The 17,253-nt window shown below is 35.2% G+C and overlaps 1 protein-coding gene across 13 annotated transcripts in view; it reads left to right on the forward strand.

The window, feature by feature from the left end:
* The first annotated feature begins 775 nt into the window (after positions 1-775).
* The window catches only part of LOC130825186 (chromatin structure-remodeling complex protein SYD-like), a 46,577-nt gene continuing 30,099 nt past the window's right edge, over positions 776-17,253 (forward strand). For 3 of the 13 annotated variants that reach the window (XM_057690290.1, XM_057690291.1, XM_057690285.1), the window contains exons 1-21: positions 837-1,075; positions 1,193-1,349; positions 2,120-2,181; positions 4,365-4,480; positions 4,569-4,973; positions 6,402-6,571; positions 9,766-9,929; positions 10,027-10,091; positions 10,222-10,941; positions 11,749-12,050; positions 13,152-13,249; positions 13,335-13,520; positions 13,626-13,806; positions 13,901-14,089; positions 14,175-14,218; positions 15,166-15,222; positions 15,588-15,684; positions 16,126-16,298; positions 16,381-16,594; positions 16,772-16,897; positions 16,998-17,090. In XM_057690290.1, the coding sequence (XP_057546273.1) occupies positions 1,245-1,349; positions 2,120-2,181; positions 4,365-4,480; positions 4,569-4,973; positions 6,402-6,571; positions 9,766-9,929; positions 10,027-10,091; positions 10,222-10,941; positions 11,749-12,050; positions 13,152-13,249; positions 13,335-13,520; positions 13,626-13,806; positions 13,901-14,089; positions 14,175-14,218; positions 15,166-15,222; positions 15,588-15,684; positions 16,126-16,298; positions 16,381-16,594; positions 16,772-16,897; positions 16,998-17,090 (3,567 nt within the window). In that variant the 5' untranslated portion in view covers positions 837-1,075; positions 1,193-1,244. Of the gene's footprint in view, positions 1,076-1,192; positions 1,350-2,119; positions 2,182-4,364; positions 4,481-4,568; positions 4,974-6,401; positions 6,572-9,765; positions 9,930-10,026; positions 10,092-10,221; positions 10,942-11,748; positions 12,051-13,151; positions 13,250-13,334; positions 13,521-13,625; positions 13,807-13,900; positions 14,090-14,174; positions 14,219-15,165; positions 15,223-15,587; positions 15,685-16,125; positions 16,299-16,380; positions 16,595-16,771; positions 16,898-16,997; positions 17,091-17,253 lie in introns of all 13 variants that reach the window. The other 10 variants (XM_057690279.1, XM_057690287.1, XM_057690283.1 and 7 more) reach the window with 8 other exon arrangements.

Genomic DNA, 17,253 nt, shown 5'->3' on the forward strand with positions numbered 1-17,253 from the left:
ATCAACTAAAGTCAAATAATTCAATTCAACAATCGCCCCCTGTTAGTAATAACAGATGACTATTTAGTTGACTTTTTGACTCGATTTTTATAATCGCCTGCTGTTAGCAACTACAAAACAAATATTGCCATACCACATGCGAAATTTTGAAATAAATAAGCATTTTTTGAGAAAAAAAAAAAAGAAAATCATAAATAAGCTTCGGTTAAACTTATATCTAAAAATAAGCGCCTCTAGCCCAATGTTAAGGGCTTGTTTTCATTTGCTGTTACTAAGAGCGCGAGATTGCGAAACTGACTTTCTTTGACTCATTTAAGTGATCGCCCATTGTTAGTAATAACGGGTCATTAACATTCAAATTTAACAACAATCAAAAAATCAACAAAAGTAAACTTAATCGCCCCTGTTAGTAAGAGCGGGCAATTATTTGGCTAAATTTTGTTAACTCAACTTAAGTAATGAATTGCTGTTAGTAACAGCGACGCGATTCTTTGACTGACTTTTTGACTCATACTTAGTAATGGTCCGCTGTTGTTACATACGAACATATCCAAACATAATATCGGACTGGGTACTCTAAACTTATTTTTTTATTTTTTTTTATCTAAATTTGCTTATTTATTTAAAATTTTCACCATATGCTTGGATTGAAAAGGCTTAGAAATAAAATTTTTTCAGATTTATTTTGTTCAAATTTTCAAGAAAATAGCTTGACGATCTACTCAAAAACTTACACGCGAATATGAGATTTAGTCTAATCGAAACTAGACTCGATATTGTTTTTAAAAGTTGACAAGTGTTAATGATGTAAAAAAAGTAAAATTCCAATACAATATAAAATAACATGGTTAATAAGGGAGAGTTGAAAAGTTCAAATCCAAGGCGAAAGAAAAGGGGTGAAGAAATAGAGTTTGAGGAGCCCTGTTTTTCCATAACATACATAATAACGAGTATTTTTATTCTTCTTCACTGGTGAACTTGTCGGAAAATTGATCGCCTGTCACGCTTGAAAACCAGCTTTTCTTGGAAGTAAATGAAGTTTTAACTGCTTGATTAAATCATGTTTTAATTTATTGTGAGTGAAATTAGGGTTTTCAACTTTGTAGATACAAACTTCATTCTCAATTTGGTCATTGATTTGTTTTTCTCTAATTATATCATATTTTTTTGAATTTATTTGGGTGTAAAAAAGGTGTATGATGAAGATTTTAGTATCTTTTCGGTGATCAGTTATATTAGCAGTGATGGCGGATCCTCATAATGTTGAATTCGAAGCTGCACAGTTTTTGCAGAAACTCATTCAAGACTCTAAGGATGAACCAGCTAAATTGGCCACCAAACTATATGTGGTATGTCCTTAATTTTGCAGTGGTGGTGCGACGATTTTTCGAATTTCTGAATCTACTAATCAATAATATATACAATTATTTTGAAGTTTGAAATACAAACTGGTTTTCAATCATTTTTTAATTTTAAGTGCAGAACAAGGAGTGAAAGAGGGTACAAATTAGGAAAGGAGTGAGATATTAGTTGAAATTTGCTTTACTACTTAGCTGGAGGGTGCATTCATGTTACGGAAAGTTGCAAAATGTATCTAGGACATTAATTTATTTCAATTCCTTTGGAATTTAGTTTGGATTGAACTGAACCCATTGAATCACAGCCGTCTTAAACATATTAGAGACATTTTATTGGAGCTTTGCAAACGAATAACTAATATGGTAGCTAATTGAAGTGGTTATAATTTTAACACATTGTTAAGAGTAACTTGTTCAAAAATAATTTATTCATAACAAGTTAGTATCAACCAACTTATCCACTAAATACTAGCATTAGAAAGTTTGATCATCCAACCATTCATTAGTGACACAATAAGCTAAAATTTATTTTGCCAAATACCCCTATAATAATCTTAAATAATATCACAACTTTAATAAATTTGTTTCAAAATACTTTAAAGACACCAAAAATTCATTACTATACCATGTATTGTAGTAACCTATTTCGCACATGTGAATCCACAACCCTGATTGAAACCATACTAAACCACCTTTGAATTTTGGTACTTATGTTTATAACGCATGCACACAAATGTTGATCTCCTTTTCTTTGGGTTTAGATATTGCAACATATGAAAGCTAGTGGGAAGGAAAATACTATGCCGTACCAAGTTATATCTAGGTGAGCTATTTTTACTTGTATTCCCTTTTCTCACTATTTATTATCTATTTATTGTGCAATATCATGCTGAAAGCTTACTAGTTGCAATAGTGGATATTCAAATTTGGAAATCTGTGTATTCCTGAGTGATTTCATTGAATCCGCTTAATGTATTGCCTTAGTTAATGCTGTTGGATCTTGTTCCAGAGTTATGTGGGTTTATTTTGTTTTGTGGTTACTTCGGTGACCCTGCTTGGTTAGTTGGGTTTATTTTGTTATGTGGTTGAATTCAGCTCTAGACGTGGTTAATATTTGGAGTTGATGCTGGTTCTAGAGTAAAATATCTACCTAAATGCTTGTACGTATGAAGACTGGAGTTAGTTGCCAATTAACTGAAATTAGTTTCCAAGACTTGCATTACAAATGAGAAATAAATTCATAATCTACTAAAATTCAAGCATTTTCTGACAAGCTACTGTTCCGGTACCTTTTTTTTGGGAAATTTTTATTTCACCTTCAACACACTAGCAAATTGTTGGAAGAATCTTCTCCAAACATCAGTAGGTTCAGGCCAAATCTTTGATCATTAACAGAAGTTTGAAGATGAAGTTCTGTTTGCTGTAGGATACACAACGGAGTGACACTTGATTGACAGGACATGTTCTAGATTCTGTGAAATTGCCTTTCCTGTAGGCCTCAATACAGAACATAGTTTTTGGGACTACTTTGATTTTTACAATTGGGATATGCTTGGAAAAAATACATATATCTAGGAGTTCTGAAGACTAAAATCATCTATGGGCACGTATTAGTAGAGTTGTGCAATAAATACTTACTGGGGTGAGTCATTTTGAATGATTCAAAATGTGAAGTTGATGTAACATCCAAGGCACCTGAGATAATCAAAAAATATCAAAGAAGGAAGATACGAAGTCAATAGGTGTCATGTTAGTTTTAGGGTCGTGTGGCGAAAATATTTAGAAATAAATATTTTCGGTTATTTCTGCTATTTTGTTATATTCTTAGTGGGCCCTTATTCTTGTTAGTTGGGCTCAAGTGTCTTAGGATTAGAGGACTATAAATAGGGATAGCCTCTCTATGTATTGTCTTGTCTTGTAATTGGAATTGAGAATTCAGAAATAAGGAGTTTACGCAACACTCAAAGTTGTGTGGGAGTTTATACGACACTCAAAGCCGTGTGATAAATCTTGTGTTCAGTTTGTGTGTTCTTTGATTACTCTTTGTGAGTGACAGGAGGGCAGGAGGCATCACAGTTGGATGGTACAGTTTAGTGATGCCTAACTAACTTGTCCTTCTGGTAACAATTATCTGGAATGTGCAAATTGGTGAAATGGCTCACTATCAAACTTTTGACAAATTGAAATATGGATCGCTCTTCTCTGCCTGTTGTAGATTAAAGCATGCAACGTAGTTTGTATCACTTGCACTCTAGTTGTGGTCGTATATCACAACTTGGAAGGATTTGAAATGGTTGAGGTCATGTTTTTGCTTTATTTAATTTCTACAAACCATTTCGGTGAACAATCATCATCAAATTGTGCAAGTTTAAGACAACTTATTAAAATACTGCTCACCACTTAAAATTTTCTTGAGTTAAGAAGCTAACATAGATTAGGAGCCAAAATCGAGAGAACCTTTAGCACAATACTCGCTATTACCAGTCAGCCCTGCTATGCACTTCTAAGATTTAATACTAATCTCCTTTACCCAAATATCTGCAGTAATTACTTCGCGATTGTACTCGACTTGTGATAATGTACCATTCTGTTTTGGACTTCTTTAGTCTACTACATTGTTGAAAATGCCACTATAATTCTGATGAAGGTTTTTTGGTGAGGTAATGGCATAATTCCTGATCTAATGAATGTTGATGTCTCTAGGATATTTTATTGGTTCTCGTTACTTTCTGTTCCTTACCATCTGTTATTACTTTTTTGTTGCATACTTAGGTGCTACTTTTCATTGGCCTTGGAATTGCATATGGACTATAGTTTTTGATTTGAAAACAGTGCTAATAGCAGAACAACTTTTTCTTTTTGTTAGGAGTTGTGTTAATGATTTGTTGTGATTACATATGCACTCTCTCCATTATTTTTATGAAATTTCTCTTTAGCTGACAAAATAAAAGTTATGATCTGTAAAAGTGCTTACATAAAATGCCTGTTGATTTTCAAATTTACAAGGGCTATGGAGACAGTTATTAGCCAACACGGCTTTGATATTGAGGCCTTGATGTCATCACGCGTTCCTTTGAGTAGTGGATCTCATGTGGGAGAGTCTTCCAGAGCACAATCAGCAGGTGCTGACAACTTCTTTCTATTCTCATCTTTCTAGCATGTTTGTTATTTGATGTGATTAGTTTGCATAAACGGAGAAGCATTTTGCAGGATGTTCGCAGTCTTTAGGAGTTGTGACAGATTCTAAAACAGGAATGATTGAAAATGACACAACCAAAGCCGGTGGTTTTTCTTCAGGATGGCCGCCTACTACTAGCAATACTGGGAATGATGCTTTCCAGGGATCTATTTCACAAAGGAGTGCAATGTCTTTTGATCATGAGAGCCCTTCAAGTATGGACACTAGGTCTACTAACTCATTTTCACAGGATAGACGTGAAGCACCAGGCTGGGAGCAACAAGGCATTCAGAAAGATTCTAAAAGAATCAACATCAAGAGAAAGAGGAATGATTCATCTGGCTTAGAAGGACCGGATGATATCACCCAAAAGCCTGAATCCCATTCTGGCATGCCTGATTTAAGAAAGGAAAGATCTACCGGAGGAACTTTTCCTGGTAATGATTCACAACTTTGGCTTTTGTGTTTCTCTGTTGCTACAGGGCGTGAGAAGGAGGAGGGGAGAGTTTATATGTTTGTATGTGTTTATGTACTTAACATTAGCACACTTGTTAAGAATAACAATTAACAACTCACCACTTAAGAAAGTTAGATCCCTTTCATCATTGTGGATACGGTTCGCACGATCCCCATGCTTACGAAGGAGAAAGTTCATCAATGATTGAGGAAGGCTTTTTGCGATTATGAAGTCATGTATTTTTCAACTTGAGATTTTTTTTAGATTCTTGCTATGAGTGTAGAACTGTTTGTTGCCTTGGTTTTGAGTTAGAGTTATTTCTTTTCTTCTATTCTTGATGCATTTTTACCACGTGAAGGTTGAAAAGTTTGATAATTGGTAGAGCTTTAAATATTGTTAAGCTCTTCTATGTACATTGTACATTTTACGTACTCCTTGTCAATTTGGATTTCGCGCCTCCACTTTAATGTTCTCACAGCACCAACTTCATTATATTGCTCCATTGGTGTCAAGTAGTTCTAAGTACTGTTATCTCTAAATTAAAGAATCATTTCCAAAATGTTCGTTAAACATTCTTAATTAAGTGGTAAGGTTATTTTATATTTCCTACTACCATTGAAATATCCTTTTATATGTGAGAATAAAGGGTGCTAATGTCTTGATATTGAGGAGCAAGCATGGCTAAAAAAATGTTTAACTTGAATTTGAAGCTCAATGAGCTTTAAAATTTAGGCTTAACTTGATCTTGGGAAACTGAAATGTAGATTGGCTTGGCTCAAGGCTGGATTTGAACTTGACTTTGAGCTAGAATTATCTCTTGAATTTAGTTTTCAGTAGCTTTTCTTATTTTGATTTGTTAGGGGAGTTCACGAATTTCACAAAAGTAGTTGGATTATCATTGCTTATGTTGCTGGTAACCTCTAAAACCTTTACCACGTGATTGGGACTGGGTGTTGTGGCTGATATATTGTATTATAGGCTTAACAATCTAAAGTAGAGATAAGTTGCAAACTTGTAATATATATATATATATATATATATATATATATATATATATATATATATATATATATATATATATATATATATATTATTTAAATACAAAAACATTCTGGTACCCTAATTGTAAAAGTGTCGGCCACGTTGTCTGAATACGTCAGGAGAGGAAAGGAGGCTTATTTGTGACCCATGGAAGATACAAAATCAAAATTTGAAAACCTAAGTAGAATTACCTCTGATGTGGCATGAAGGGAAAGGTAGTGTGGGCTAGTTGAGTCGCAAGATCACAAGACAAAAAGGAAAAGCTCCAATAGTACAATCTACTATTGCTGCTGTCAGATAAAAGACAAAAAAAACTTGGTTTCATGCTTGGTTTATTTCATTGATGTGTCCATCTTTATTTTTGTAGCTGATGCTGAATCCTGGAAGCAAGGATTTGCAACTGGTTTTCGGGAGAGAGCTGTTCCAGCCCCCCCATCGTCTGGTATTCAAGTTGGAGTATTGAGCAACTTCGCATCAGCTTCTTTGGATGCCACTGGAATTTCACATACACCAGCAAATGTTGACCGAATTTCCCAGGTGATAGAATTTAATAGTCTTTCTTGATCCTTTTGCAATTTTCTTGCTTACCCACTTTCTTTTGCCACTTCATTGCTGTGCTCCCAGGGGGTGGAAAGGTGCATGAGTGTGTTTTCGAGGAGGGTGGGGGCCATCTACTAGGATTACACTGAGAGTAGACTGATGTAAGATAATACATGTGGAGATGGAGGTTTTAGTAAATTAGTATTAGGAAAAAATTATGTCCTAAAATTATATTTTAGCTACTTTAGGTGAAAATGGTTTGTTTAGCTTCTATATGGGCTTTCGCTTGTGGAGCATATAGCATGTCATGATTTTGATTGGAGTTTTTATCTTTTGCCTTTTAGTGGTAGACGTCTTGTCCCCCTATGTTGAATGAAATTTTTTCTTGTGGGAATGAAAGATAATATGAATTATACAAAGTAATTTACTTGTTTCTGAGTCGTCATGTGGTCTGAATTATCTATATAGGTTTTGACTCTTGGAAAATTTTTTTTGTTAATTGAAGTTTGGAATTGGATCACTGCTCTACTTCGAATGTGTATATTGATCCTTGTTTTTGACTTGAAGTCTTGAACTTATATAGTCCATTCATGTTAAATTCATATCCTTTTTTTGTTCTCAACTTAATTTCATGAAAGCTCCTGATGTAATTTTTTATGTGCCGGGAATAATACCCTGCTAGTATACTCTTAGATGATCCACATGTTTAGCAAAGCCATGGTCATTGTGTATAACCTGAGTTTTATATCTCACTATGTCATATGCAGCTAAGTTGTACACCAAGCTAGGCCTTTTAGCTTGTTATACATCTTAATTTATACTTAATGGTACACCTTAGTGGCGTGGTCGCTAATATTCACTCTTATGAAGTTATTTGTGGGAACAATTTATATTAATAAGAGAGCTTTTGATTGTTTGAGGAACTTCTCTTGCATTTACTTAAGTACTTTGTAAAAATGATCATTGATGCCATTCATAGACAAATTCTAGAGGAATCTAACCTCAAAATATGGCTCCTATTATGCCTGGTTTTACTCAGTCACTCTCCCCATGAAATAGTACCTCCTTGTTTTAAGTGTCGTATTAATTTGTAGTGAATAAGATAAAATATAAGTGGTTGAAAGAAATGAGTCTATCATATGAAGATAGAAAATAAGCTTATGTATGAGGTTAAAAGAAAAAGAGTGGGACCATTGCTAAGATAGGAAAGAGTTCCAAGTAAGTGGGACAAACCTATTTAGAAATAGGAAAAATTACCATGGATAATATAACCTTTTAATTTTTTCCCTACAATAATACCAACTTTTGATTAACCATAAATAGTACTAACTTTTAGCCTTGTTCTCCTCTAGCATCCAAACAGGTTACCCAACCTATTGTTATAGGTAATTTGGCTAAAAAATAAAGATAAATTAAAATTAAAAAAGAAAAGAAATATATATTAAAATTAAACCCTCCCTAACCCCTCATCCCATTCCTTCCACCTCTCCCACCGCCACCCCAACCCTCGCCCCACATGAACTGTTTTCCCAACCCCCCCACCCCCACCCCCACCCCACCTGCGCTTCCACAGCAACTACGATCCCATATCCACTAAACAGTGAGTTGTGGGTTCGACTTTCATTCGAAGGTGGGTTGGGGTTTAAAGTTGGGTCTGGGTTTAAGGGTGAGTCTAGAATCTAGGGGATGGTCTGAGTATGGTGGTGTGATGGTCAGTGGGGGTATGGTGGGGGAGGCTTCTGCGGTGGTGTGGTGGTGTGGGAAGTTGCTAAGATGGGGAAAGGGGTGGGGAAGGGAAGGGAAAGGGGAAAGGGTTGGGGAGAGGTGTATGTTTTTAGTGGTGGGGAGGTGGTACGATGGGGTACGGGTACAGTGGGAGGGAGAAGGTTGCTGGGGAAGGGTTGGGGAGGTGGTGGCTGCTAGGGTGGGCCACTGGTAGGGGAAAGAGGGAAGGATGATTTTGTTTTATTTTATTTTATTTTTAAAATTATTTTTTTGCTAATTGACCTGTTTAATATGTTGCAGGTAATTTTGGATGCTAGAAGAAAATATAACCTTTAGTTCGTATTATTCATAGTTAATCAAAAGTTAGTATTATTGTAGAGAAAAAGCTGAAAGATTGTATTATTCATGGTAGTTTTTCCTTAGAAATAGGTGCAATTTCATAGAGATAGGGCGTACATCCCATAGTGCAAAAATGCAATGACGGATATGGTGGTGCGTTAACGGGGTGATGCGATTGTTATATGTCATGAATCGGGTCAAAGGCTCCAAGGGCATTATCGACATTTCATGTTAATTAGTGTTTGTACTTTGTAATTAGAATAGTTGTTATCTTTTAATTGTCTTTTGGGGGCTTAGGCTATATGTAGAGCCACCCTTATAATAATTCATTAGCTCTTGATTAATTGAATAATAAAGGAAGTGTCATTTTGGGAGTTAGTGGGCAGACTTGAAGTGTCCATACTATCAGTTTCGGTAACGGGTCTGAGCCAATCTATTACATTATACTGCCAACTATCAGCTTAAACCATGAAATATCACTTGATGCGGCCTAAAATATGGGTTTATTGTACAACTTTTCAATGTGGCCTTAATTTTTATTATGGTATATCCTAAACATAAGTACATGCTTCTAGACATGTTCTAGAGGCACTTCTCCCAGAATAGTCAAGACACATCTATTTATTTGAAGTTAATTAAAGAGATTTATGGACCCACTCTAGAACCACCTAGGGTCCTAGAATCTTTCCTTATTTACAACCTCATTCAAGAGTGTTCTAGACCCTTCCTAAAGCGTGTAAGCCTAGACCCTTTAGAGAAGTCCTAAACCATCTATAACTAATTCAAGCCGTGAGGTTCTATACTCTTCTTTGGTTCCAAAGAATTTTCATGCAAGTTTTGTGACAAACAAAGCCCATTTATTTATTTTAAACCCCTGAAATTCCATTCCATAGTCATGGATGCTGGTTGTTTCTTGTCACTTTTTGTAGGAATTTTGGGAGAAAATGGAATCCTCTTCAAGATTGTATTAGATGCTTGAAATTTGTTTCTTTTTTCTGACCCAGATGTAGATTTTCATTTTTTTCAATTTGAACTTTGAAGGTGTCATTTTCATGTTAAGAGTCCCACTTCTGGACTTATAAGCTTAAGATGTCCCTAAATTTGTTGTTTCTTGGTATTGTGTTAAGGGTGGTAATCCCAGCAATCTCTGTGAAATGGGAATACCTGGAAGTTCAGTGGCTAGAGATACAGGAAAATTTTCATCAAATCCTGTTACAGTAACAAGCATGCCTTTCAAAGAGCATCATTTGAAGCAATTGAGAGCCCAATGTCTGGTCTTCTTAGCTTTCAGGTTCGCATTATGATGTAAATATATAGGAAGAATTTGCTAAAGAATGTAAAAGAATTTCGTTATCTAATTGTTGGTATACTGCTTTTGTTGTGCATAGAGATGGAAGGCCCCTCAATAGACTTCATCTAGAGATTGCACTAGGAAACATCTTTCCTAAAGAAGGTTTTTTCCGCTCTTCGTATCATTGTTCATATTCTTTTTTATAAAATCACATGTGGAATGATTAAGAATTACCAAAAGTTTGGTGTTTCACAATTTGGAATGTGCTAATATATATTCTTCATTCTGTTAGGAACCAGTAGTATTGTTGATGGAGCTCAAAATGATCTACTCAAAGATAAGAAGAAACAACAAAGCACTCTAGAGTCAAGCAGTATATCTCAGCTCCCTCTGCCACAAGGTAGTCTGGCTAATGTGAAGATTGATGGTGCTCATTCTATTTCTGCAGTAAATAACAGAGATGCTGACTCAAAGGAAACTGAAAATGTGAAATTAATGGTTGGAAAACCTGGTGTATTGGCTAACTTCTCTCATGCTGATGGAGAACTGAAACATGGTCCTCTTGGACATGGGATTTCAGAGCCTAATACAGAGTGTCAGGAAACAGCCAACTCATCTTCACTTATGACAGCTTCACTGCAGCCTGTTTCTTTAGGAATGAGAAGCCCAGTCACTCATTTCCATGAAGATTTGCAGCCAGGAACTGTAAATTATGCTGCTTCTGTTATTGGTGTGAACAAGCAGCTGAAACCTGAGATGATCAGATGGACTAGAGTTAATCCTAATGATATTTCTCGGGGGTTGTTGCCTACCCCTATGCATAATGAATTAGGGAGTAGCAAGGAGAGTCCTTCAATTTTGCCTCAACGTGATAGCAATATCCAGAGTCTACAACACATTGATCAAGTGTCCAATTCTTGGAGGTCAATACAAGGCGCGGATAGTGGGCATCATAGAGCAGGATCAATAAATGATGCCGGTATGCTACATAGAACTGCCTTGCATGGTGAGCGTAAGTGCTATGGATATAATATGGTGTAACTTAAACTCGTGAAGAGAATGTGGTCTTGCAAACAGAAAAAGATTACAAGTTCATGATTAGTAACATCACCTTTATAGATAGCATAGTTTTAAATACTACTACTACTACTACTAATAATAATAATAATAATAATAATAATAATAATAATAATAATAATAGTAATAATAATAATAATAATAATAATAATAATTATTATTATTCTTTTTTTTTTCTAAAAATGGATATAGGTGGAACGTTATTCTGTTTAAAAGAGATACATGGTTTACTCCGTGGTTATAGATTATAATATTTTTAGATAACTGAAAACGTGTGGGTGGGTTGGAAGTACTGTGTTGAATTAAACTGGTGGGTAGCATACTGATGAATGGTGACGATGAAATACAGTAGCAGAGTAGCTAATAAATGACATCAAACTAATCTTATTCAAAAGCTTAATCACTAGATGACTTACACAAATAAAAAGTAAGGTGTAAAACTGGCAATAGATCTACGATGCTTGTAAGCCACATCCTTGTCTGCCACTGTTCGGAATTGCATCATTATTTATATCAATAATGCATTGAAGTGTTTTGCGACCATTTGATAGCCCTGTGCCCCAGCCTGTGGAGAGTGTGTTTTTTAGAAATAAGATCCATTATATGTAGCAGATGTTACATTAGTTTTTTTTCCTTCAGTATCTGTGAGCAGCCAGTCATTTTCATGTGCATATATTCTTTGTTTTAATTGTTGCAATCTTGCCTGAGAAGCATGCTACTCATGTCGTAGTATGATGTGCAGATGGTAACGGTGCTTCCGACAATCAAACTGATTCTACCATAGATGGTTCAAAAGTAGTCCCTGTGTCCAATTCAAGTTACATGCTCAAGGAATCTAGCTCTCTTGCTCCTCTGGATAAACCTTTGGAACTTAATGAGGAAGAAAAGTTAATATCTGCTAGCTTGACCCCTTCTCCTACGTATACTCTGACTGACAAGTGGATTATGGCTCATCAAAGAAGGAAACTTGCTACTGAAAATAAATGGGTGCAGAAACTGCAGAAAGCAGATGAAAGAATTGCCACCTGTTTCAACGATCTGAAGGTTTTTACTTTCCTCTTGATTTTTGCTTTAGTATTTATGTCATATACTGGAGTATCGTGGTTTTCGTTAGCCATATTGTTAAGTGTATAACTTGTATTTGTATCCATTACAGTGAGAATAAGTCGAGTATATGGAAGTTTGCAATTTCCTTACTGGTTTGAAAATTAAAGATCGGTGTTTATAGTGCCATTCATGAATAATTTTGTGTTTGTTGACAATTACGAACTACGTTCTTCTTGTTCTTGGTTTCTCCTTCTATGTAAGAGCTTTTGGGAGAATTTAGAAATACAATAAAAAAACAGATCAAGTATATATTTGATTACTTATTACTGTTTTTCTTTCTGATCTGCATTCTGGACCATTAGATTGAACTCTTTTAACTTTTTGACTGATGTGGGGGGTGGGGGGTTTAAAATCTTTGTTTGCATTGCCATACTTTTGGGAAATATTTTTCTTTCTTGGTATTATTTAGAGAACATATTTTACATGCCTTCTATCTTGTCCTTGTTTTTACATGTAAATGCCATTTTTGTCATGTTAAAGCATATTCCTAGACAATAGAGCATCAAATAATTATTAACAAGTAGACTAGCCAACTAGATGCAAAACTGAAAGAGCACAATTATTCACGACGTGCAAGCACCAAAAGTCCAACTAGATGGAAATAGTTTATATGTTCAGGAATTTTATTTTTATTTCCGGACCTTTAGATTTCAGTGTTTTAGTCTTCTTTTAATAGTAAAATCTTTGATTGATTTCTTTTTATTGGATCAATTACTTTAATTTGCCTATTGGATTCAGTTACTATGTTAATTTCACTAGTGTGACTAATAGGATTCAGTTAATCATTGTTAATTTCACTAGTATGACTAATAGGATTCAGTTAATTTCACTATGTTAATTTCCCGAGTAATGCCATTGCCACTCCTATATTTTTAATTTGCTAAAAGGGTAGAGGACACAACCAAATCTTAACTAAACGTTAGGACTTATTTACTCTGTCTAGATTTGTAAGGTTTTATTCACTATATCAATACAAATCAGAAAATATACTGATGTTTTGGTTGTTCATTATTCTGTTATCTTGTCTATGGTGTGCAGGAAACTGTGAGCTCCTCGGCAAATATATCTGCGAAAACAAGGAGTGTGATTGAGTTGAAAAAGCTTCAATTATTGGAGCTTCAGCGTTGCCTTCGAAGGTGATTATGTCTTTTTTTAACATGTGTCTTGTGTGCTGGAATCTTCATTTTTTACATTTTTGAAATCGAATTGATTTCTGCGCAGAAATATTCTAAGTGATTTCTTTAAGCCTATACAAACTGACATGGACCGATTAAAGTCAATCAAGAAGCACCGAATTGGTAGGAGGCTGAAGCATGTTGAAAAATATGAGCAGAAGATGAAAGAAGAACGTCAAAAGAGGATACGTGAAAGGCAGAAGGAGTTCTTCAGTGAAGTTGAAGTGCACAAGTGTGTCTAATGCTCCTGCCAAACAAATTGTTGAATGTTTAATCATGCTTGCTTTTTATAAATTGCATTTTGTTAATTGTTTCGTGTGTGGCCAACTACATTTAGGGAGAGACTGGAAGATGTGTTTAAATATAAGAGAGAGCGCTGCAAGGGTTTTAATCGTTATGTGAAAGAGTATCACAAAAGGAAGGAACGGATACACAGGGAGAAAATTGACAGGATTCAGCGTGAAAAAATTAACTTACTGAAAATCAATGATGTGGAGGGTTATTTACGGATGGTTCAGGTATGTGCTTGCATCTGAATTAGAAATATCTTGATTTTCCTTGTTTCTGTCATTCTTGATGTGCTCACATCAATTAAATTGGAAAAAAAATTAGGATGCAAAATCTGATAGAGTGAAGCAACTACTTAAAGCGACAGAGAAATATCTTCTAAAGCTTGGATCTAAGCTCAAGCAGGCAAAGGCTGCTGCTCGACAAGTTGAGATGGATGAAAACAGGATTGCAACATTTGATGAAAGCTATGACATTCTCACTGAGACAGAGGATGAAAATGATCAGGCAAAGGTTAGTATTAGGATAGGAGTCTGGTTCCATTCCTTTCTTCCGACTTTAACTCTTCATCTCATCTTGTGGCAAATCGTTTTTGCAGCATTACAAGGAAAGCAATGAGAAGTACTATTTGATTGCTCATAGGTAATAATTGCATGTTTTCCACCATCAGGTCCCATTGCTTTGTTTTATCTTTATTTGAATATTATGCGGTGTACATAATTTGCCTTTTCAATTTGTGATTTGCTCAGATTGTCCAAAAATAGCCCGATCCAAATTCACTTTTTTTGAATACAATTTGCAAGGACATTAAAAAATCATGTGACACCTGTTTTTTTTATATGAGAGAAAATTTTGACCATCAATGTCATCGCATTTCCAGCTTACGCAGTGCTCCGTGAACACATAATAATATGAACTTAATGAATAATGTGTTTGTGTAGTAGTGGAAGTGACGTTAGTGGAAAAGCTAGTGAAGCTTTTTGATGTGATAATAGTAGAGGGGATGGTAATATGTCATATAAGTCTGCAAGCAGGGAATCACACTCACTTATCTGCTGAAATATAGCTTTATGGCTATAAATGCAGCATTGATGTTTGAGTTCTTTCAAGGAGCTGTGATACTATGTTTTCTCTGAACTTGTTTTGCTGAACCTAATCGAAACATGTTTTTGTCCCGTAATCTTCAAATTTGAATTTTTCTTCACGTAATTCTGGCTTCAAATGTTTATTTTGTTTTTTGTTCAACACTGCCGATAAAAGCATTTTTCTTATAAAGTTAAAGTGATAGGGTAGACAATTGTGTATCCCATCTTTCATGTTTATCAGCTCCTGAAAGCAGGACATCAACTCCCTCAGTATCTGTGATAAATATAAGAACGTTGACCTTGTTGAAGTGATGTTACTTCTTGAAACTTGTGAGCTTTGTAGCATGTGAATACGTGGTTTTGGAGCGTCAGAGTAAATGCTTAAAAAAAAATAAACTTTTTTTCATTCTGAAGCTGCCATTTGCTGCTTGCTGAGCTGCTATATCATTGGCTATATCTTGATCCTTCTCCATCCTTTGTCTCACTCTGGATTTAATTTTGCAGCATCAAAGAAAGCATTTCCGAGCAACCAACTGGACTTAGAGGTGGAAAACTAAGAGAGTGAGTATTACAAGAAGTTGGTTTAAAAGCTCTTAGAAATATCTTCTCATTTTTCTTTTCTTCTTAACTGTCCATTTTCAATGCAGCACAATTTTTTTAGTTCTTTGGTTTCAGATGATTATAGAAAAATTATTAATCAAATTATGTGCACTTGTTTATGTGAAGTTGTAGATAAATTTTTGCTGTAAAGGCAATTGAAACAATCTTTTGTTATTACAAAGGAAAGGTTTCTTACATTTAGCCCTCCAAACTCCACCTAGGAAGGAGTAATATAATGGCATTGGGGATTATGGAGTGTTGTTTTCTCTTCTCTCTGGCAACAATGAGCTTTGTGCTGCGTGGTTATGTAATATGTTGCTGTTTAGGTATCAAATGAATGGACTGCGATGGCTCGTCTCACTATACAATAATCATCTAAATGGCATTCTTGCTGATGAAATGGGTCTTGGGAAAACTGTTCAGGTATGAATTCATTGATCTTACTTGATATACATAGAAGGAATAAAGTGTCACAAGTGAGCAACCGGTCCTCAAGACTAATTTTAGGAGGAATAGAAATAAAGGGACAACTGGCATATAAATGTTAGTCATTAGATTTTTTGATGAGGTGTCTTAGTGAGTCTTATGTTTGAATACTATATAAGACCACTCTTGTACAGATTATGTTTTTTGGTCAGGAAATTAATAAAGGAAAGTATTGGGCAGGAGCTTAACAGTGCTCGAAACTGTATATCTCGTGTGTGTGCATTTACTTCTGAAATTTATAATTCTCTTTTCTGTTTTAATCAAATCAATCACGAGAAAAAGGCAGTGGACAGTAACCAATCTGTCACATAAAGAGCTGTTAATTATTTTATTCCACAGTTTGCAGCTCAGAATGATGGATGGTCTGATGTACTGCAGGTGATTTCTTTAATCTGTTACTTGATGGAGACAAAAAATGATAGAGGACCTTTCCTAGTGGTTGTTCCATCATCAGTTTTGCCGGGATGGGAACATGAACTGAGTTTCTGGGCACCTGACATAAACAAAATTGTTTATGCAGGGCCTCCAGAGGAGCGGCGCAGGCTATTCAAGTAGCGTTCTCATATTTTGGTGTTTTCCAATTTAGAATACAATATTTTCTTGAATAACCGTAGCTTCTATTTTTTTCTGTAGGGATAGCATTGTCCATCAGAAATTCAATGTTCTTTTGACAACATATGAATATCTCATGAACAAGCATGACAGGCCTAAGTTGAGTAAGATTCATTGGCATTATGTTATAATTGATGAAGGGCATCGAATAAAGAATGCATCGTGCAAGCTAAATGCTGATTTGAAGCATTATCATAGCTCACACAGACTACTGTTAACTGGCACACCTTTACAGGTCATTAATTAACCTTTTATCCTCTTTCCCGTTTCCTCTATTTTTACTTCTACACATTTATTTTTCTGGACAATACTTTTTCAATCCCATTTTTCTGATTAAACTCTTGTGCGATATTTATATTTTATGTACCTATCTCAAGTTTTAGTTACATCAAACAATTGGTTGTCCTTGCAGAACAATCTTGAGGAGCTGTGGGCTTTGCTTAATTTTCTTTTGCCGAACATTTTCAACTCCTCTGAAGACTTTTCTCAGTGGTTTAACAAGCCATTTGAGAGTAATGGAGATAATTCTCAGGATGAGGTGAGGCATGTTTAATCAGTTTGCTTTCTTCTCTGTTTGTCTTTCAGAATTTAGTAATTTTCTGTTTCCTTTGCTTATCCACTTTTTGAATTTTTTTTAGCAGACCTTGTTGTCTGAGGAGGAGAATCTGTTGATCATCAATCGCCTTCATCAAGTTCTTCGTCCATTTGTACTTAGAAGGCTGAAACACAAGGTTCTGTTGGCGATTTTAGTATCTAATTTCTGAAAGTAGTCTTTTTATTCTGGTAACATTATTAGAGTTGTTGAAAATTTCTCTCCTTGGGCATGAATGTGCTGGAACATGGTTTCATTGTGACTGTTTATTTAGCTTGCGTAATAGTTCTTAGGCTGGCAGC

The sequence above is a fragment of the Amaranthus tricolor genome, chromosome 10, assembly GCF_026212465.1.
Source record: "Amaranthus tricolor cultivar Red isolate AtriRed21 chromosome 10, ASM2621246v1, whole genome shotgun sequence".
NCBI lineage: Eukaryota > Viridiplantae > Streptophyta > Magnoliopsida > Caryophyllales > Amaranthaceae > Amaranthus > Amaranthus tricolor.